The sequence below is a fragment of the Nerophis lumbriciformis genome, linkage group LG03 (genome assembly GCF_033978685.3).
Source record: "Nerophis lumbriciformis linkage group LG03, RoL_Nlum_v2.1, whole genome shotgun sequence".
Classification (NCBI taxonomy): Eukaryota; Metazoa; Chordata; class Actinopteri; order Syngnathiformes; family Syngnathidae; genus Nerophis; species Nerophis lumbriciformis.
This window is the reverse complement of record NC_084550.2, coordinates 8,030,607-8,055,000: the sequence shown is the minus strand read 5'-3', so window position 1 is coordinate 8,055,000 and position 24,394 is coordinate 8,030,607. Positions and strand designations below refer to the sequence as shown.

At 31.0% G+C, this 24,394-nt stretch overlaps 1 protein-coding gene across 1 annotated transcript in view; it reads right to left on the bottom strand.

Moving 5' to 3' along the window:
• arl6ip4 (ADP-ribosylation factor-like 6 interacting protein 4) overlaps nt 1-21,525 on the bottom strand; it is a 25,853-nt gene extending 4,328 nt beyond the window's left edge. The window contains exons 1-2 of the mRNA XM_061932867.1: nt 21,249-21,525; nt 6,174-6,518 (exon numbers count right to left, since the gene is read on the bottom strand). Of these exons, the coding sequence (XP_061788851.1) occupies nt 6,174-6,518; nt 21,249-21,402 (499 nt within the window). The 5' untranslated portion in view covers nt 21,403-21,525. The remainder of the gene's footprint in view (nt 1-6,173; nt 6,519-21,248) is intronic.
• Nucleotides 21,526-24,394: the final 2,869 nt, after the last annotated feature.

Genomic DNA, 24,394 nt, shown 5'->3' with positions numbered 1-24,394 from the left:
GACACTCTTAAACAGGACAATACTGCCATCTAGTGCATTTGATGAAAGCACTTTTGTGCGTGCCACACAGCAATGCATCAGAGAGGGTGTTAAGCATGGTTCGAAAAATAGTGACAGAGAATAGAACAAGGATAGACAATTCAACCCTTAACTCAACAATGAGTAGATGAGTGTTATGTGTGTGTATATGTGTAAATAAATGAACACTGAAATTCAAGTATTTATTTATATATATATATATATATATATAATAAAATATATATATGATAAAATATATATATATATAAATATACATATATCTAGAATTCACTGAACGTCAAGTATTTCTTATATATATATATATATATATATATATATATGAAATACTTGACTTGGTGAATTCTAGCTGTAAATATACCCCTCCCCTTTTAGCCACGCCCCCAACCACGCCCCCGTCCCACCCCGACCACGCCCACCCCCACCTCCTGAAATCGGAGGTCTCAAGGTTGGCAAGTATGGCCAAGGCGCATTTTTTCAACGCAAAAAATGCGGAGGCACACCACCAGCAGAAATCATTAAAAAATGAAACTCAGTTGACAGTAAAAAGTCGTCGTCGCAATTGTTGGATATGACTTTAAACCAGGCCTGGGCAATTATTTAGACTCGGGGGCCAAATTTAGAGGAAAAAATGTGTCTGGGGGCCTGTATATCTATTTTTAGGAAAACTAATACAAAACCTCACAATAAAGTGATTGAATGCTAAAAACGTAATGACAGACTTCCTTAAAAACGGAATGGAATTTAATTTTTTTCTATGAAGGATAAAACCCTGAATATTGAGAACATATGAACGTCACACCCCCTCTCAATCGACATATTTTACAATCAAGCCAAATGCAACAAACACGGCGAAATATGAACACAAAGGGTAAAACATAAACCCACCTACAATCTGATATGTGTGATATATAACTAAGCTTTAGAATTTTCTTGTAAAAATCTCCTTCCGCGTCTGTCCCTGACACCCGCATTTCAGGCTCTGGAAACACTCTGTGGAAACGCTCCCCACCCACACTGCTTGGTGCCTCGTCTGACCTGCTGTGACGTAGATTACCATAGTCACTAGTAGGGTTGTACGGTATACGGGTATTAGTATAGTACCGCGATACTAATGAATCATATTCGGTACCATACCGCCTCTGAAAAGTACCGGTCCGCCACACCCTAAGATTTTTTGTTAAAATAAAGCCAATAATGCAATCGAAAAGTATCGAAATAATATTGGTATTAGGACAACACTAGTCACTAAAATATCATAAAAAAGCGCAGATTCCAAGCATTGAAATACTTTGTATAGTTCAAGACTTACGGTCATTAGAATACATCACTGCACATCATAATGGCAGCTACACTTTCCATCTTAAAGATCTAAAAAAAAATTTGGGGGAATGTCCGGTGGGCCAGATTGAAAAGCTTAACGGCCGCATGTGGCCCCCGGGCCTTAATTTGCCCAGGTCTGCTTTAAACCATAACCAACCAGGTGTACTGTCACCACCTGTCACATCACACTGTGACTTATTTTGAGTTTTTTTGCGGTTTTCCTGTGTGTAGTGTTTTAGTTCTTGTCTTGCGCTCATATTTTGGTGGCTTTTTCTGTTTTTTGGAGTATTTTCCTGTAGCAGTTTCATGTCTTCCTTTGAGCGATATTTCCCGCATCTACTTTGTTTTAGTAATCAAGAATATTTCAGTTTTTATCCTTCTTTGTGGGGACATTGCTGATTGTCATGTCATGTTCGGATGTACTCTGTGGACGCGTCTTTGCTCCACAGTAAGTCTTTGCTGTCGTCCAGCATTCTGTTTTTGTGTACTTTGTAGCCAGTTCAGTTTTAGTTTTGTTCTGCATAGCCTTTCCTAAGCTTCAATGCATTTTCTTAGGGGTACTCACCATTTGTTTATTTTTGGTTTAAGCATTAGATACCTTTTTACCTGCACACTGCCTCCAGCTGTCGTCTAAATATTGTGATCACGACAAACCAGAGTTGTTGTTCCCGACATCTACAAAGCAATTAAGTACCTGCTGCCACCTACTGATATGGAAGAATATTACACGGTTACTCTGTCGAGCTCCAGACAGTACAGACACTAAGGCTGAAACGACGCGTCGACGTAGTCGACGTCATCGGTTACGTAAATACGTCGACGCCGTTTTTGTGCGTCGGCGCGTCGCATATTTACGTCACATTACTTTACTGTCATGGCGGAGCGCAAAGCAGACGATGCGAGCGAGGGGAAAAAAGCACGCCAAAAGTCGTCAAAAGTGTGGGAGTATTTCAATAAACGGCCTAATAATGTTGTTGTATGCACACTGTGTCGAGCGGAAATGGCCTATCATAGCAGCACAACGGCTATGAACGAACATTTGAAAAGAAAACCCCCGACAGCGTTCTTGCCATCACCATCAACAAGTCAATCGTCCGCGTGCGTATACGTTGTCATTATTACACAAAAACATGAATGTGTCATTTGTATCTGCGTTGTAAATTCATAAACTAAAGCACCGTTTCGCTCTGAGAGGCACGTTTGGCGTGCCTGTTCAGTGTTTACAAAGACGCGCTCCTCTTTAACGCTGTGGAGAGGCGGCGGCGGCGGCGAGCGAGCGGCGAGGCGGGGCGCGCCGGGAGCGACGCCGCAATCGTGCCCAGGTGCGCGATCCGCGCAGTTGGAAGAGAAAAGACTTTGTGTAAAATTAAAAGATTGTAAACCTGGCAAAGCCGTCTGGCGTTCAGTCTGTCGGTCCTGAAAGAACCCCACGGCACAAGACGTGTCACAAACGCTAACGTTAATTAGTTGTGCAAATACCTTTTACAACATTAACAGTTACATATACTATGTACAAACGAACAATTAACTTTCACTTTAATCATACTATCATTGTTGTGTTATTAAGCAAAATAAGCAATACTTTTACTTTTGTTGAAATGTTTACACTGTACACTTTTTTGTATTGGATGTTTAGCTTTATTTTTGCACATTTTAGCAAATAAGCAATACTTTTACTTTTGTTGAAATGTTTACACTTGTTACAGAATATTTCCGTTTTGCACTTTTTTGTATTGGATGTTTATCTTTATTTTTGCACATTTTAAAGCAAAATAAGCAATACTTTTACTTTTGAAATGCTTATACTATTCCAGAATATTAAGATTTGCACTGGATGTTTACTTTTATATTTGCACATTAAAAAGCAAATAATCTACTTTTAATTTTGTTAAATGTTAAAAGTTTTAAATGTTTACATTGTTACAGAATATTTTGTCATGTTGTTGTCAATGTTGACTGACTAGTGGCCATACTTTTTTTTTTGTAAATAAAAGCCATGCCTTTTGAAAAACTGGCCTACATTTATTTTTTCCTCTTCATTTTAAATAAAAAAAAAAATCGGTAAAAGGAAAAATAATCTATAGATTAATCGAAAAAATAATCTATAGATTAACCGATTAATCGAAAAAATAATCTATAGATTAATCGATAGAAAAATAATCGTTAGCTGCAGCCCTAACAGACACTCAACAACAACACGTTATTTTCGGATTATAATTACTGGTTTGCAAAAAATATTTATAACCCAATAAAGTGAAATTACATAATCTCCCCACGGCACACCAGACTGTATCTCACGGCGGCACAGTGGTTGAAAAACACTGCTCTATAAAGTGTTAGCATCAACATGCTACTAGACTTCAATGAAAATGAGTGTTAAAAATATGCTAGCTGGCATTATGAATAATAAACTGTCCTTAATTGTTGTAGAGTCAAACCTCTATTAGAGGCCAAAAAATATTTCGCCCACAGAGAAAAGCTAACCGCTAAACTAGAGCTTTTAAATGTAAACAAAAGTGGGCAGAGCAATACAAATATCGACAGTAACAATACCAAGTACAGTATCAGTATACGTCGATATGACAATGATTAGATTGATGTTTTTTACAATCACAAAATCGTTTTGACGTTATTGTTAACAAACTCGGGGAAAATGGAGCCAATAATAGTTTTTGCTTTTGCTTTAAGTTATTCTGCACTAAGGTTGTACGGTATACTGGTACTAGTATAGTATTGCGGTACTAATGAATCAAAAATGGTATTATTCTCTGTTTGAAAAGTAACAATTCCCCATATTTGTTATTATTTTAACAGGCATGACATTGCTGGTTTTACAAGCAGAGGAGCATGTTCGGCAGCGCATAATCACGGAGTACTTACAAGCAGACAAGGTGTGGGGACAGAAAAGGTAGTGTTGTAGCTACTTCTAAATCACTAATCCTCGCCTCCATGGTGACAAATAAAGTAAGTACCTTACAAGTATCATCCCTGCAGGACGATACTGCTTCACTACACACCTTAGCTCATCGGCGGCACCGCTAATAACGCCGTTCCTGAATGTAAACAAATGCCATCGGTGGATCTGCACCTGAAATCCACTGTAATGATACCAAGTACAAGAGCGTATCTAGTCGATACTACTATGGTTACATCGATATTTTTTATCGTCACCAAATCTCTAAAAAAAATTAATATTATGTTTATAAACTCAGGAAATATGTCCCTGGACACGAGGACTTTGAATATGACCAATGTATGATCCTGTAACTACTTGGTATCGGATCGATACCTAAATGTGTGGTATCATCCAAAACTAATGTAACGTATCCAAACAACAGAAGAATAAGTGATTATTACATTTTAACAGAAGTGTATATAGAACATGTTGAAACAGAAAATAAGCAGATATTAACCGTAAATTAACAAGTAGATTAATAATCAATTTTTACAGCTTATCCCTCATAATTTTGATAAAATAATGGAATGAGAAATGATACAATATGTTACCGCATACTTCAGCAGACAAATTAGAAGCCTTTGTTTGCTTACTTACTACTAAATGACAAAATTGTTCTTTGATTGCAATAAGAAACATATGTTTAATGTACCATAACATTTTTTTGTTAAAATAAAGCTGATAATGCCATTTTTGTGGTCCCCTTTATTTAGAAAAGTATCGAAATACATTTTGGTACCGGTACCAAAATATTGGTATCGGGACAACCCTATTCTGCACTATTGACTTTATTATAAATGCTGCATGTAATAAAAGTGAATAGGAAAATAATTCAAATATTAATTGATATTTATTACACCGCCATCCTGTGTTTTTGTCCGATTACAGTTGGGGTTCAAAACTGTAATCATTTAATGATCCTGAAAAATGCTAAATATAAACATTGATAAAACCAATAGTGCCCCCGTAACTACAGTATTTTTCGGACTATAAGTCGCAGTTTTTTTTCATAGTTTGTGACTTATACTCAGGAGCGACTTATGTGTGAAATGATTAACACATTACCGTAAAATATCAAATAATATTATTGATCTCATTCACGTAAGAGACTAGACGTATAAGATTTCATGGGATTTAGCGATTAGGAGTGACAGATTGTTTGGTAAACGTATAGCATGTTCTATATGTTATAGTTATTTGAATGACTCTTACCATAATATGTTACGTTAACATACCAGTTGGTTATTTATGCCTCATATAACGTACACTTATTCAGCCTGTTGTTCACTATTCTTTATTTATTTGAAATTGCCTTTCAAATGTCTATTCTTGGTGTTGGCTTTTATCAAATATATTTCCCCAAAAAATGCGACTTATACTTCAGTGCAACTTATATATGTTTTTTTCCTTCTTTATTATGCATTTTCGGCCGGTGCGACTTATACTCCGGAGCGACTTATACTCCGAAAAATACGGTACTTGGTATTGAATCGATACCAACATTTATAGTAGCATCCAAAACTAATGTAGAGTATCTAAACAACAGAAGAATAAGTGCTTATGACATTTTAACAGAAGTGTAAATACAACCATATTATAATAGAAAGTAACCAGATATTAACAGTAAATTAATAGATTAAAAATAGTTTTGAGAAAAGAATACAACTGCAAATGTTACTGCATACGTCAACTGCTAAATTAGGAGTTGTTGTAACCCGTTTTGAAATAATAATATTATGATTTATATACCAAATAACATATTGTGATATATATATATCGCCATCACAGGAGGCACTATAGATTTTAGGCCATATTGTCATCCGCCCTGCAGTAGTAAAGAGAATGAGTTGGATGTTACCTGGGCCCAGCTCCACTCCTCCATCATCCGTCTGCCACACCTCCAATGAAGATGGCGGTTTTTCTACAGGGAGAATAACAGGCTCTGCCATCATCATCATCTTCTTCTTCTTCTCCTCCTCCTCTTCTTCCTCCTTTTTCTTTTTCAGCTTCTTTTTCAGCTTCTTCTTCTCCTTCTTACGCTGTTTCTTCAGTTTGGCTTTTTTCTTCTTGGATAGTTTTTTCTTCTTCTTTCCTTTACTCTTCTTCTTGCTCATTTCATCACTGGACGAGGAAGAGGTAGATGAGGATGATGATGAGGAGGAAGACGAGCTTCGCCTGCGCTTCTTTCGTTGTGTTTTTCCATCTGACAACGTAAAAAATAATTTAAGTTCACGTCTTACATAGTACATTTTTAAATATTACATTAATTCATTTTTAAATAATACATAATTAAATTTTAAGTATTACATAGTTCATTTTTAATTCAAAAAATATACTATGCAATACTTAAAAATAATATGTAATTAATTTTAGTTTGTTCATAGTTAACTCAAAATTACTCACAGACAAATATAATTTTTCAACGTTAATAGATGTAACATAGATGGATAATTTTCAAGTTGTTATTACTGTGCCTGGACAATTAGTTTGCTTTAATAAAATGCTTTAAACATGTTGCTTTTTTAAACAGCTCAACACAAAGTGGGTATGAACCCACCTTTAATGACAATAAAAAATACCTGCAATGTGTTGCCAGATTAGTATTCCTGCTGTAGAAGCACTTGCATTGAGAGGAGAGGACCTACACCATATTTAGATACCAGTTTTTCACCATAACACAAAAGGTGGATTGTTGCGATCATGGTTTAATTGTGAAAGATGTTTGGTAATGTAATCTGTGATATTACTACCTCAATTATTTACTTCTGATATTCTGTACATTACATGTTCCACGTACCTGGACAGTCAGCACACAAACATGGAAAGCGAGCGAAAGAAAACACTCCAAACTCTGCCTCTGCTCATCATTCAGCACTGAAGGTACACACTCTGTCAATTCTCTTATATACTCTTTCATTCTAGACTTCTAGAGTGTTTGATTATCACATCACTCTAAATGTATAGAATATAACGTTAACAAACATAAAGAGGGATCCTAGTGGGCCAGGCCAATCATTCCCGATCTCTAAAACTGGGGAAATGCGTAGATTGTTCTGGGCTTCAGTACCGATAATATAGGGCTGCCTATAAATGCTTTAAAATGTAATATCGGAAATTATCGGTATCGGTTTCAAAAAGTAAAATGTATGACTTTTTAAAAGGCCGCTGTGTACACGGACGTAGGGAGAAGTACAGAGCGCCAATAAACCTTAAAGGCACTGCCTTTGCGTGCCGGCCCAATCACATAATATCTACGGCTTTTCACACACACGAGTGAATGCCAAACATACTTGGTCAATAGCCATACAGGTCACACTGAGGGTGGCCGTATAAACAACTTTAACACTGTTACAAATATGCGCCACACCGTGAACCCACACCAAACAAGAATGACAAACACATTTGGGGAGAACATCCGCACCGTAACACAACATAAACACAACAGAACAAATACCCAGAACCCCTTGCAGCACTAACTCTTCCGGGACGTTACAATATACACCCCCCACACCTCAACCCCGCCCACCTCAACCTCCTCATGCTCTTTCAGGGAGAGCATATCCCAAATTCCAAGCTGCTGTTTTGAGACATGTTAAAAAAAAAGAATGCACTTTGTGACTTCAATAAAAAATATGGCAGTGCCATGTTGGCATTTTTTTCCATAACTTGAGTTGATTTATTTGGGAAAAACTTGTTACATTGTTTAATGCATCCAGCGGGGCATCACAACAAAATTAGGCATAATAATGTGTTAATTCCACGACTGTATATATCGGTATCGGTTGATATCGGAATCGGTAATTAAGAGTTGGACAATATCGGAATATCGGATATCGGAAAAAAAAAGCCATTATCGGACATCTCTAGTTACAGTAATACATTATCATCGCGTTAACTTTTGTATTAAATAATTCATTTTTAAGTATTACATCGTTCATTTTAATTTATGCACGGTTATTTTTTAAGCATTACATAATCCCCTTGTGAGTAATACAATGGTACCTCGGTTTTCATATGCTCCGGTTTTGGGCAAAAATGTCCAACCTAGAATATGTCCTGGTTTGCAAGCAGTTCCTGTCTTATAACGATTAAACAGACGCACTCTGTGTGTTTTAATATTGAGAACGGTTGCAAAAATAATCCACCATACAATCAAATAAAGTTGTGGCATACAGTAATCGTCCAAAGGCAACGGAGAGCCTTGGAGTCCGCGTTTCCAGAGTGTTCTTGAATGCATCACACTCCCACACATAATAATACATGATTTAAGGGATGTATAGTTGTAGTTGTAGAAGTAATAATACATGATTTAAGTGATGTATAGTTGTAGTTGTAGAAGTAATAATACATGATTTAAGTGATGTATAGTTGTAGAAGTAATAATACATGATTTAAGTGATGTATAGTTGTAGAAGTAATAATACATGATTTAAGTGATGTATAGTTGTAGTTGTAGAAGTAATAATACATGATTTAAGTGATGTATAGTTGTAGTTGTAGAAGTAATAATACATGATTTAAGTGATGTATAGTTGTAGTTGTAGAAGTAATAATACATGATTTAAGTGATGTATAGTTGTAGTTGTAGAAGTAATAATACATGATTTAAGTGATGTATAGTTGTAGTTGTAGAAGTAATACTACATGATTTAAGTGATGTATAGTTGTAGTTGTAGAAGTAATAATACATGATTTAAGTGATGTATAGTTGTAGTTGTAGAAGTAATACTACATGATTTAAGTGATGTATAGTTGTAGTTGTAGAAGTAATAATACATGATTTAAGTGATGTATAGTTGTAGTTGTAGAAGTAATAATACATTATTTAAGTGATGTATAGTTGTAGTTGTAGAAGTAATAATACATGATTTAAGTGATGTATAGTTGTAGTTGTAGAAGTAATAATACATGATTTAAGGGATGTATAGTTGTAGTTGTAGAAGTAATAATACATGATTTAAGTGATGTATAGTTGTAGTTGTAGAAGTAATAATACATGATTTAAGTGATGTATAGTTGTAGTTGTAGAAGTAATAATACATGATTTAAGTGATGTATAGTTGTAGAAGTAATAATACATGATTTAAGTGATGTATAGTTGTAGTTGTAGAAGTAATAATACATGATTTAAGTGATGTATAGTTGTAGTTGTAGAAGTAATAATACATGATTTAAGTGATGTATAGTTGTAGTTGTAGAAGTAATAATACATGATTTAAGTGATGTATAGTTGTAGTTGTAGAAGTAATAATACATGATTTAAGTGATGTATAGTTGTAGAAGTAATACTACATGATTTAAGTGATGTATAGTTGTAGTTGTAGAAGTAATAATACATGATTTAAGTGATGTATAGTTGTAGTTGTAGAAGTAATAATACATGATTTAAGTGATGTATAGTTGTAGTTGTAGAAGTAATAATACATGATTTAAGTGATGTATAGTTGTAGTTGTAGAAGTAATAATACATGATTTAAGTGATGTATAGTTGTAGTTGTAGAAGTAATAATACATGATTTAAGTGATGTATAGTTGTAGTTGTAGAAGTAATAATACATGATTTAAGTGAGGTATAGTTGTAGTTGTAGAAGTAATAATACATGATTTAAGTGAGGTATAGTTGTAGTTGTAGAAGTAATAATACATGATTTAAGTGATGTGTAGTTGTAGTTGTAGAAGTAATAATACATGATTTAAGTGAGGTATAGTTGTAGTTGTAGAAGTAATAATACATGATTTAAGTGAGGTATAGTTGTAGTTGTAGAAGTAATAATAGATGATTTAAGTGAGGTATAGTTGTAGTTGTAGAAGTAACAATACATGATTTAAGTGATGTATAGTTGTAGTTGTAGAAGTAATACTACATGATTTAAGTGAGGTATAGTTGTAGTTGTAGAAGTAATAATACATGATTTAAGTGATGTGTAGTTGTAGTTGTAGAAGTAATAATACATGATTTAAGTGAGGTATAGTTGTAGTTGTATAAGTAATAATACATGATTTAAGTGATGTATAGTTGTAGTTGTAGAAGTAATAATACATGATTTAAGTGATGTATAGTTGTAGTTGTAGAAGTAATAATACATGATTTAAGTGATGTATAGTTGTAGTTGTAGAAGTAATAATACATGATTTAAGTGAGGTATAGTTGTATAAGTAATAATACATGATTTAAGTGATGTATAGTTGTAGTTGTAGAAGTAATAATACATGATTTAAGTGATGTATAGTTGTAGTTGTAGAAGTAATAATACATGATTTAAGTGATGTATAGTTGTAGTTGTAGAAGTAATAATACATGATTTAAGTGATGTATAGTTGTAGTTGTAGAAGTAATAATACATGATTTAAGTGAGGTATAGTTGTAGTTGTAGAAGTAATAATACATGATTTAAGTGATGTATAGTTGTAGTTGTAGAAGTAATAATACATGATTTAAGTGAGGTATAGTTGTAGAAGTAATAATACATGATTTAAGTGATGTATAGTTGTAGTTGTAGAAGTAATAATACATGATTTAAGTGATGTATAGTTGTAGTTGTAGAAGTAATAATACATGATTTAAGTGATGTATAGTTGTAGTTGTAGAAGTAATAATACATGATTTAAGTGATGTATAGTTGTAGTTGTAGAAGTAGTAATACATGATTTAAGTGATGTATAGTTGTAGTTGTAGAAGTAATAATACATGATTTAAGTGAGGTATAGTTGTAGTTGTAGAAGTAATAATACATGATTTAAGTGAGGTATAGTTGTAGAAGTAATAATACATGATTTAAGTGAGGTATAGTTGTAGTTGTAGAAGTAATAATACATGATTTAAGTGAGGTATAGTTGTAGTTGTAGAAGTAATAATACATGATTTAAGTGATGTGTAGTTGTAGTTGTAGAAGTAATAATACATGATTTAAGTGAGGTATAGTTGTAGTTGTAGAAGTAATAATACATGATTTAAGTGATGTGTAGTTGTAGTTGTAGAAGTAATAATACATGATTTAAGTGAGGTATAGTTGTAGTTGTAGAAGTAATAATACATGATTTAAGTGAGGTATAGTTGTAGTTGTAGAAGTAATAATAGATGATTTAAGTGAGGTATAGTTGTAGAAGTAACAATACATGATTTTAGTGATGTATAGTTGTAGTTGTAGAAGTAATAATACATGATTTAAGTGATGTGTAGTTGTAGTTGTAGAAGTAATAATACATGATTTAAGTGAGGTATAGTTGTAGTTGTAGAAGTAACAATACATGATTTAAGTGAGGTATAGTTGTAGTTGTAGAAGTAATACTACATGATTTAAGTGAGGTATAGTTGTAGTTGTAGAAGTAATAATACATGATTTAAGTGATGTGTAGTTGTAGTTGTAGAAGTAATAATACATGATTTAAGTGAGGTATAGTTGTAGTTGTATAAGTAATAATACATGATTTAAGTGATGTATAGTTGTAGTTGTAGAAGTAATAATACATGATTTAAGTGATGTATAGTTGTAGTTGTAGAAGTAATAATACATGATTTAAGTGATGTATAGTTGTAGTTGTAGAAGTAATAATACATGATTTAAGTGATGTATAGTTGTAGTTGTAGAAATAATAATACATGATTTAAGTGAGGTATAGTTGTAGTTGTAGAAGTAATAATACATGATTTAAGTGATGTATAGTTGTAGTTGTAGAAGTAATACTACATGATTTAAGTGATGTATAGTTGTAGTTGTAGAAGTAATAATACATGATTTAAGTGAGGTATAGTTGTAGTTGTAGAAGTAATAATACATGATTTAAGTGATGTATAGTTGTAGTTGTAGAAGTAATAATACATGATTTAAGTGATGTATAGTTGTAGTTGTAGAAGTAATAATACATGATTTAAGTGATGTATAGTTGTAGTTGTAGAAGTAATAATACATGATTTAAGTGATGTATAGTTGTAGTTGTAGAAGTAATAATACATGATTTAAGTGATGTATAGTTGTAGTTGTAGAAGTAATAATACATGATTTAAGTGATGTATAGTTGTAGTTGTAGAAGTAATAATACATGATTTAAGTGAAGTATAGTTGTATAAGTAATAATACATGATTTAAGTGATGTATAGTTGTAGTTGTAGAAATAATAATACATGATTTAAGTGATGTATAGTTGTAGTTGTAGAAGTAATAATACATGATTTAAGTGAGGTATAGTTGTAGTTGTAGAAGTAATAATACATGATTTAAGTGATGTATAGTTGTAGTTGTAGAAGTAATAATACATGATTTAAGTGATGTATAGTTGTAGTTGTAGAAGTAATAATACATGATTTAAGTGATGTATAGTTGTAGAAGTAATAATACATGATTTAAGTGATGTATAGTTGTAGAAGTAATAATACATGATTTAAGTGATGTATAGTTGTAGAAGTAATAATACATGATTTAAGTGATGTATAGTTGTAGAAGTAATAATACATGATTTAAGTGATGTATAGTTGTAGTTGTAGAAGTAATACTACATGATTTAAGTGATGTATAGTTGTAGTTGTAGAAGTAATAATACATGATTTAAGTGATGTATAGTTGTAGAAGTAATAATACATGATTTAAGTGATGTATAGTTGTAGTTGTAGAAGTAATAATACATCATTTAAGTGATGTATAGTTGTAGTTGTAGAAGTAATACTACATGATTTAAGTGATGTATAGTTGTAGTTGTAGAAGTAATAATACATCATTTAAGTGATGTATAGTTGTAGTTGTAGAAGTAATACTACATCATTTAAGTGATGTATAGTTGTAGTTGTAGAAGTAATAATACATGATTTAAGTGATGTATAGTTGTAGTTGTAGAAGTAATAATACATGATTTAAGTGAGGTATAGTTGTAGTTGTAGAAGTAATAATACATGATTTAAGTGATGTATAGTTGTAGTTGTAGAAGTAATAATACATGATTTAAGTGATGTATGGTTGTAGTTGTAGAAGTAATAATACATGATTTAAGTGAGGTATAGTTGTAGTTGTAGAAGTAATAATACATGATTTAAGTGATGTATAGTTGTAGTTGTAGAAGTAATAATACATGATTTAAGTGAGGTATAGTTGTAGAAGTAATAATACATGATTTAAGTGATGTATAGTTGTAGTTGTAGAAGTAATAATACATGATTTAAGTGATGTATAGTTGTAGTTGTAGAAGTAATAATACATGATTTAAGTGATGTATAGTTGTAGTTGTAGAAGTAATAATACATGATTTAAGTGATGTATAGTTGTAGTTGTAGAAGTAGTAATACATGATTTAAGTGATGTATAGTTGTAGTTGTAGAAGTAATAATACATGATTTAAGTGAGGTATAGTTGTAGTTGTAGAAGTAATAATACATGATTTAAGTGAGGTATAGTTGTAAAAGTAATAATACATGATTTAAGTGAGGTATAGTTGTAGTTGTAGAAGTAATAATACATGATTTAAGTGAGGTATAGTTGTAGTTGTAGAAGTAATAATACATGATTTAAGTGAGGTATAGTTGTAGTTGTAGAAGTAATAATACATGATTTAAGTGATGTGTAGTTGTAGTTGTAGAAGTAATACTACATGATTTAAGTGAGGTATAGTTGTAGTTGTAGAAGTAATAATACATGATTTAAGTGATGTGTAGTTGTAGTTGTAGAAGTAATAATACATGATTTAAGTGAGGTATAGTTGTAGTTGTATAAGTAATAATACATGATTTAAGTGATGTATAGTTGTAGTTGTAGAAGTAATAATACATGATTTAAGTGATGTATAGTTGTAGTTGTAGAAGTAATAATACATGATTTAAGTGATGTATAGTTGTAGTTGTAGAAGTAATAATACATGATTTAAGTGATGTATAGTTGTAGTTGTAGAAGTAATAATACATGATTTAAGTGAGGTATAGTTGTAGTTGTAGAAGTAATAATACATGATTTAAGTGATGTATAGTTGTAGTTGTAGAAGTAATAATACATGATTTAAGTGATGTATAGTTGTAGTTGTAGAAGTAATAATACATGATTTAAGTGATGTATAGTTGTAGTTGTAGAAGTAATAATACATGATTTAAGTGATGTATAGTTGTAGTTGTAGAAGTAATAATACATGATTTAAGTGATGTATAGTTGTAGTTGTAGAAGTAATAATACATGATTTAAGTGAGGTATAGTTGTATAAGTAATAATACATGATTTAAGTGATGTATAGTTGTAGAAGTAATAATACATGATTTAAGTGATGTATAGTTGTAGTTGTAGAAGTAATAATACATGATTTAAGTGAGGTATAGTTGTAGTTGTAGAAGTAATAATACATGATTTAAGTGATGTATAGTTGTAGTTGTAGAAGTAATAATACATGATTTAAGTGATGTATAGTTGTAGTTGTAGAAGTAATAATACATGATTTAAGTGATGTATAGTTGTAGTTGTAGAAGTAATAATACATGATTTAAGTGATGTATAGTTGTAGAAGTAATAATACATGATTTAAGTGATGTATAGTTGTAGAAATAATAATACATGATTTAAGTGATGTATAGTTGTAGAAGTAATAATACATGATTTAAGTGATGTATAGTTGTAGTTGTAGAAGTAATACTACATGATTTAAGTGATGTATAGTTGTAGTTGTAGAAGTAATAATACATGATTTAAGTGATGTATAGTTGTAGAAGTAATAATACATGATTTAAGTGATGTATAGTTGTAGTTGTAGAAGTAATAATACATCATTTAAGTGATGTATAGTTGTAGTTGTAGAAGTAATAATACATGATTTAAGTGAGGTATAGTTGTAGTTGTAGAAGTAATAATACATGATTTAAGGGATGTATAGTTGTAGTTGTAGAAGTAATAATACATGATTTAAGTGATGTATAGTTGTAGTTGTAGAAGTAATAATACATGATTTAAGTGATGTATAGTTGTAGTTGTAGAAGTAATAATACATGATTTAAGTGATGTATAGTTGTAGTTGTAGAAGTAATAATACATGATTTAAGTGATGTATAGTTGTAGTTGTAGAAGTAATAATACATGATTTAAGTGAGGTATAGTTGTAGTTGTAGAAGTAATAATACATGATTTAAGTGATGTATAGTTGTAGTTGTAGAAGTAATAATACATGATTTAAGTGATGTATAGTTGTAGTTGTAGAAGTAATAATACATGATTTAAGTGATGTATAGTTGTAGTTGTAGAAGTAATAATACATGATTTAAGTGATGTATAGTTGTAGTTGTAGAAGTAATAATACATGATTTAAGTGATGTATAGTTGTAGAAGTAATAATACATGATTTAAGTGATGTATAGTTGTAGAAATAATAATACATGATTTAAGTGATGTATAGTTGTAGAAGTAATAATACATGATTTAAGTGATGTATAGTTGTAGTTGTAGAAGTAATACTACATGATTTAAGTGATGTATAGTTGTAGTTGTAGAAGTAATAATACATGATTTAAGTGATGTATAGTTGTAGAAGTAATAATACATGATTTAAGTGATGTATAGTTGTAGTTGTAGAAGTAATAATACATCATTTAAGTGATGTATAGTTGTAGTTGTAGAAGTAATAATACATGATTTAAGTGATGTATAGTTGTAGTTGTAGAAGTAATAATACATGATTTAAGTGATGTATAGTTGTAGTTGTAGAAGTAATAATACATGATTTAAGTGAGGTATAGTTGTAGTTGTAGAAGTAATAATACATGATTTAAGTGATGTATAGTTGTAGTTGTAGAAGTAATAATACATGATTTAAGTGAGGTATAGTTGTAGTTGTAGAAGTAATAATACATGATTTAAGTGATGTATAGTTGTAGTTGTAGAAGTAATAATACATGATTTAAGTGATGTATAGTTGTAGTTGTAGAAGTAATAATACATGATTTAAGTGATGTATAGTTGTAGAAGTAATAATACATGATTTAAGTGATGTATAGTTGTAGAAATAATAATACATGATTTAAGTGATGTATAGTTGTAGAAGTAATAATACATGATTTAAGTGATGTATAGTTGTAGTTGTAGAAGTAATACTACATGATTTAAGTGATGTATAGTTGTAGTTGTAGAAGTAATAATACATGATTTAAGTGATGTATAGTTGTAGAAGTAATAATACATGATTTAAGTGATGTATAGTTGTAGTTGTAGAAGTAATAATACATCATTTAAGTGATGTATAGTTGTAGTTGTAGAAGTAATAATACATGATTTAAGTGATGTATAGTTGTAGTTGTAGAAGTAATAATACATAATTTAAGTGATGTATAGTTGTAGTTGTAGAAGTAATAATACATGATTTAAGTGATGTATAGTTGTATAAGTAATAATACATGATTTAAGTGATGTATAGTTGTAGTTGTAGAAGTAATAATACATCATTTAAGTGATGTATAGTTGTAGTTGTAGAAGTAATAATACATGATTTAAGTGAGGTATAGTTGTAGTTGTAGAAGTAATAATACATGATTTAAGTGATGTATAGTTGTAGTTGTAGAAGTAATAATACATGATTTAAGTGAGGTATGGTTGTAGTTGTAGAAGTAATAATACATGATTTAAGTGATGTATAGTTGTAGTTGTAGAAGTAATAATACATGATTTAAGTGATGTATAGTTGTAGTTGTAGAAGTAATAATACATGATTTAAGTGATGTATAGTTGTAGTTGTAGAAGTAATAATACATGATTTAAGTGATGTATAGTTGTAGTTGTAGAAGTAATAATACATGATTTAAGTGAGGTATAGTTGTAGTTGTAGAAGTAATAATACATGATTTAAGTGATGTATAGTTGTAGTTGTAGAAGTAATAATACATGATTTAAGTGATGTATAGTTGTAGTTGTAGAAGTAATAATACATGATTTAAGTGATGTATAGTTGTAGTTGTAGAAGTAATAATACATGATTTAAGTGATGTATAGTTGTAGAAGTAATAATACATGATTTAAGTGATGTATAGTTGTAGAAATAATAATACATGATTTAAGTGATGTATAGTTGTAGAAGTAATAATACATGATTTAAGTGATGTATAGTTGTAGTTGTAGAAGTAATACTACATGATTTAAGTGATGTATAGTTGTAGTTGTAGAAGTAATAATACATGATTTAAGTGATGTATAGTTGTAGAAGTAATAATACATGATTTAAGTGATGTATAGTTGTAGTTGTAGAAGTAATAATACATGATTTAAGTGATGTATAGTTGTAGTTGTAGAAGTAATAATACATGATTTAAGTGATGTATAGTTGTAGTTGTAGAAGTAATAATACATGATTTAAGTGAGGTATAGTTGTAGTTGTAGAAGTAATAATACATGATTTAAGTGATGTATAGTTGTAGTTGTAGAAGTAATAATACATGATTTAAGTGAGGTATAGTTGTAGTTGTAGAAGTAATAATACATGATTTAAGTGATGTATAGTTGTAGTTGTAGAAGTAATAATACATGATTTAAGTGATGTATAGTTGTAGTTGTAGAAGTAATAATACATGATTTAAGTGATGTATAGTTGTAGTTGTAGAAGTAATAATACATGATTTAAGTGATGTATAGTTGTAGAAGTAATAATACATGATTTAAGTGATGTATAGTTGTAGAAATAATAATACATGATTTAAGTGATGTATAGTTGTAGAAGTAATAATACATGATTTAAGTGATGTATAGTTGTAGTTGTAGAAGTAATACTACATGATTTAAGTGATGTATAGTTGTAGTTGTAGAAGTAATAATACATGATTTAAGTGATGTATAGTTGTAGAAGTAATAATACATGATTTAAGTGATGTATAGTTGTAGTTGTAGAAGTAATAATACATCATTTAAGTGATGTATAGTTGTAGTTGTAGAAGTAATAATACATGATTTAAGTGATGTATAGTTGTAGTTGTAGAAGTAATAATACATGATTTAAGTGAGGTATAGTTGTAGTTGTAGAAGTAATAATACATGATTTAAGTGATGTATAGTTGTAGTTGTAGAAGTAATAATACATGATTTAAGTGAGGTATAGTTGTAGTTGTAGAAGTAATAATACATGATTTAAGTGATGTATAGTTGTAGTTGTAGAAGTAATAATACATGATTTAAGTGATGTATAGTTGTAGTTGTAGAAGTAATAATACATGATTTAAGTGATGTATAGTTGTAGTTGTAGAAGTAATAATACATGATTTAAGTGATGTATAGTTGTAGAAGTAATAATACATGATTTAAGTGATGTATAGTTGTAGAAATAATAATACATGATTTAAGTGATGTATAGTTGTAGAAGTAATAATACATGATTTAAGTGATGTATAGTTGTAGTTGTAGAAGTAATACTACATGATTTAAGTGATGTATAGTTGTAGTTGTAGAAGTAATAATACATGATTTAAGTGATGTATAGTTGTAGAAGTAATAATACATGATTTAAGTGATGTATAGTTGTAGTTGTAGAAGTAATAATACATGATTTAAGTGATGTATAGTTGTAGTTGTAGAAGTAATAATACATGATTTAAGTGATGTATAGTTGTAGTTGTAGAAGTAATAATACATAATTTAAGTGATGTATAGTTGTAGTTGTAGAAGTAATAATACATGATTTAAGTGATGTATAGTTGTAGTTGTAGAAGTAATAATACATCATTTAAGTGATGTATAGTTGTAGTTGTAGAAGTAATAATACATGATTTAAGTGAGGTATAGTTGTAGTTGTAGAAGTAATAATACATGATTTAAGTGATGTATAGTTGTAGTTGTAGAAGTAATAATACATGATTTAAGTGAGGTATAGTTGTAGTTGTAGAAGTAATAATACATGATTTAAGTGATGTATAGTTGTAGTTGTAGAAGTAATAATACATGATTTAAGTGATGTATAGTTGTAGTTGTAGAAGTAATAATACATGATTTAAGTGATGTATAGTTGTAGTTGTAGAAGTAATAATACATGATTTAAGTGATGTATAGTTGTAGTTGTAGAAGTAATAATACATGATTTAAGTGATGTATAGTTGTAGAAGTAATAATACATGATTTAAGTGATGTATAGTTGTAGAAATAATAATACATGATTTAAGTGATGTATAGTTGTAGTTGTAGAAGTAATACTACATGATTTAAGTGATGTATAGTTGTAGTTGTAGAAGTAATACTACATGATTTAAGTGATGTATAGTTGTAGTTGTAGAAGTAATAATACATGATTTAAGTGAGGTATAGTTGTAGTTGTAGAAGTAATAATACATGATTTAAGTGATGTATAGTTGTAGTTGTAGAAGTAATAATACATCATTTAAGTGATGTATAGTTGTAGTTGTAGAAGTAATAATACATGATTTAAGTGAGGTATAGTTGTAGTTGTAGAAGTAATAATACATGATTTAAGTGATGTATAGTTGTAGTTGTAGAAGTAATAATACATGATTTAAGTGAGGTATAGTTGTAGTTGTAGAAGTAATAATACATGATTTAAGTGATGTATAGTTGTAGTTGTAGAAGTAATAATACATGATTTAAGTGATGTATAGTTGTAGTTGTAGAAGTAATAATACATGATTTAAGTGATGTATAGTTGTAGTTGTAGAAGTAATAATACATGATTTAAGTGATGTATAGTTGTAGTTGTAGAAGTAATAATACATGATTTAAGTGATGTATAGTTGTAGAAGTAATAATACATGATTTAAGTGATGTATAGTTGTAGAAATAATAATACATGATTTAAGTGATGTATAGTTGTAGTTGTAGAAGTAATACTACATGATTTAAGTGATGTATAGTTGTAGTTGTAGAAGTAATACTACATGATTTAAGTGATGTATAGTTGTAGTTGTAGAAGTAATAATACATGATTTAAGTGAGGTATAGTTGTAGTTGTAGAAGTAATAATACATGATTTAAGTGATGTATAGTTGTAGTTGTAGAAGTAATAATACATGATTTAAGTGATGTATAGTTGTAGTTGTAGAAGTAATAATACATGATTTAAGTGATGTATAGTTGTAGTTGTAGAAGTAATAATACATGATTTAAGTGATGTATAGTTGTAGTTGTAGAAGTAATAATACATGATTTAAGTGATGTATAGTTGTAGAAGTAATAATACATGATTTAAGTGATGTATAGTTGTAGAAATAATAATACATGATTTAAGTGATGTATAGTTGTAGAAGTAATAATACATGATTTAAGTGATGTATAGTTGTAGTTGTAGAAGTAATACTACATGATTTAAGTGATGTATAGTTGTAGTTGTAGAAGTAATAATACATGATTTAAGTGATGTATAGTTGTAGAAGTAATAATACATGATTTAAGTGATGTATAGTTGTAGAAATAATAATACATGATTTAAGTGATGTATAGTTGTAGAAGTAATAATACATGATTTAAGTGATGTATAGTTGTAGTTGTAGAAGTAATACTACATGATTTAAGTGATGTATAGTTGTAGTTGTAGAAGTAATAATACATGATTTAAGTGATGTATAGTTGTAGAAGTAATAATACATGATTTAAGTGATGTATAGTTGTAGTTGTAGAAGTAATAATACATCATTTAAGTGATGTATAGTTGTAGTTGTAGAAGTAATAATACATCATTTAAGTGATGTATAGTTGTAGTTGTAGAAGTAATAATACATGATTTAAGTGATGTATAGTTGTAGTTGTAGAAGTAATAATACATGATTTAAGTGATGTATAGTTGTAGTTGTAGAAGTAATAATACATGATTTAAGTGATGTATAGTTGTAGTTGTAGAAGTAATAATACATGATTTAAGTGATGTATAGTTGTAGTTGTAGAAGTAATAATACATGATTTAAGTGATGTATAGTTGTAGTTGTAGAAGTAATAATACATGATTTAAGTGATGTATAGTTGTAGTTGTAGAAGTAATAAGTTATTTTGTCTGCACCAACCTGGACTTTTGTGCGATGTTGTCTTCTTCTTCGATCTGCTCGCACTTGTGCTGCTGGAAGAAGACGAGGACGACGACGAAGATCTCCTTCGTTTCTTCTTCTTGTCGCTTTTGTCAACTTGACTTCCTCTCTTTGGGGACCTGCTGCGGTCCATGGCGGTTCAAACAAGATGTTTTGCTCCTTAAAGCAGATACAATCTCAACACGCTCACAATTGTCGATTCTCTACTAATGAACCGTCTGTTGGTGGTCCGCTCACTATTCACTTCCGTCGGACAACACCGTCACAGTGCGCTGAGTTCCTACTTCGTCGGGGAAAGATTGATTGATTGAGACTTTTATTAGTAGATTGCACAGTGAAGTACATATTCCGTACAATTGACCACTAAATGGTAACACCCCAATAAGTTTTTCAACTTGTTTAAATCGGGGTCCACGTTAATCAATTCATGGTAGAGGCATATGAAACATGTACAACAAACGTGGGTTGACTAAAATAAAATAAAGTTACGTTAATGGAAGATTGTTATAAGAAAAAAAAGAAAAAAAACAAGATTAGGGTGAAGCCAGGCGTAAAAAAAAAAATGAATTTTACAATGTAGTTCCGAGAGGACTCCACTAGGGGTCAGTGTGGCATATGTGAAGTGAAGTGAATTATATTTATATAGCGCTTTTCTCTAGTGACTCAAAGCGCTTTCCATAGTGAAACCCAATATCTAAGTTACATTTAAACATACTTGCCAACCTTGAGACCTCCGATTTCGGGAGGTCGGGGGTGGGGCGGGGCGTGGTGGGGGGCGTGGTTAAGAGGGGAGGAGTATATTGACAGCTAAAATTCACCAAGTCAAGTATTTCATATATATATATATATATATATATATATACAGGTAAAAGCCAGTAAATTAGAATATTTTGAAAAACTTGATTTATTTCAGTAATTGCATTCAAAAGGTGTAACTTGTACATTATATTTATTCATTGCACACAGACTGATGCATTCAAATGTTTATTTCATTTAATTTTGATGATTTGAAGTGGCAACAAATGAAAATCCAAAATTCCGTGTGTCACAATATTAGAATGTTACTTAAGGCTAATACAAAAAAGGGATTTTTAGAAATGTTGGCCAACTGAAAAGTATGGAAATGAAAAATATGAGCATGTACAATACTCAATACTTGGTTGGAGCTCCTTTTGCCTCAATTACTGCGTTAATGCGGCGTGGCATGGAGTCGATGAGTTTCTGGCACTGCTCAGGTGTTATGAGAGCCCAGGTTGCTCTGATAGTGGCCTTCAACTCTTCTGCGTTTTTGGGTCTGGCATTCTGCATCTTCCTTTTCACAATACCCCACAGATTTTCTATGGGGCTAAGGTCAGGGGAGTTGGCGGGCCAATTTAGAACAGAAATACCATGGTCCGTAAACCAGGCACGGGCAGATTTTGCGCTGTGTGCAGGCGCCAAGTCCTGTTGGAACTTGAAATCTCCATCTCCATAGAGCAGGTCAGCAGCAGGAAGCATGAAGTGCTCTAAAACTTGCTGGTAGACGGCTGCGTTGACCCTGGATCTCAGGAAACAGAGTGGACCGACACCAGCAGATGACATGGCACCCCAAACCATCACCCAACCATGCAAATTTTGCATTTCCTTTGGAAATCGAGGTCCCAGAGTCTGGAGGAAGACAGGAGAGGCACAGGATCCACGTTGCCTGAAGTCTAGTGTAAAGTTTCCACCATCAGTGATGGTTTGGGGTGCCATGTCATCTGCTGGTGTCGGTCCACTCTGTTTCCTGAGATCCAGGGTCAACGCAGCCGTCTACCAGCAAGTTTTAGAGCACTTCATGCTTCCTGCTGCTGACCTGCTCTATGGAGATGGAGATTTCAAGTTCCAACAGGACTTGGCGCCTGCACACAGCGCAAAATCTACCCGTGCCTGGTTTACGGACCATGGTATTTCTGTTCTAAATTGGCCCGCCAACTCCCCTGACCTTAGCCCCATAGAAAATCTGTGGGGTATTGTGAAAAGGAAGATGCAGAATGCCAGACCCAAAAACGCAGAAGAGTTGAAGGCCACTATCAGAGCAACCTGGGCTCTCATAACACCTGAGCAGTGCCAGAAACTCATCGACTCCATGCCACGCCGCATTAACGCAGTAATTGAGGCAAAAGGAGCTCCAACCAAGTATTGAGTATTGTACATGCTCATATTTTTCATTTTCATACTTTTCAGTTGGCCAACATTTCTAAAAATCCCTTTTTTGTATTAGCCTTAAGTAATATTCTAATTTTGTGACACACGGAATTTTGGATTTTCATTTGTTGCCACTTCAAATCATCAAAATTAAATGAAATAAACATTTGAATGCATCAGTCTGTGTGCAATGAATAAATATAATGTACAAGTTACACCTTTTGAATGCAATTACTGAAATAAATCAAGTTTTTCAAAATATTCTAATTTACTGGCTTTTACCTGTGTATATATATATATATATATATATATATATATATATATATATATATATATATATATATATATATATATATATATATATATATATATATATATGTATATATATATATAATCTACATCCTGAAAATATGCAAACAAAACTGTGTTTAGATAAATAATTGATACTTCAAACTTGCATAAATAAATATTAAGGAATATAACATAACTTGGCTTCTGAGAGTTTCAAAATGTAATGAATAAAATGCTAAAGTTGTTGATAAACAAGCAATTATTTTAATAATTAAATATGATAATTTAAAATCAATTATTTCAAATATGTTTATTTTAATGTATAATTCTATGGCTGGATGTAATAAGGAGTCACGAAAAAATACAAATAAAAATACAATTAATTTTGATGTTTTTAGCAAAATATAGTAAAAATATATTTAGTTTTTTTTTTTTTCAATTAATAAATATTTTTATTTTTAGGTAAAATAAACATAATACTACAATTTATCTCTGGTCTGGATGATTTAGTTCTTGTCACCCTGTTGTCCTCCCATCATGAAAAAAGGCTGTCCTCACTCAGGTCCGCATGGAGCTGGAGGGGGCGTGGCTTCCAGCTCCGGCTGAAAATTGGGAGATTTTCGGGAGAATATTTGTCCCGGGAGGTTTTCGGGAGAGGCGCTGAATTT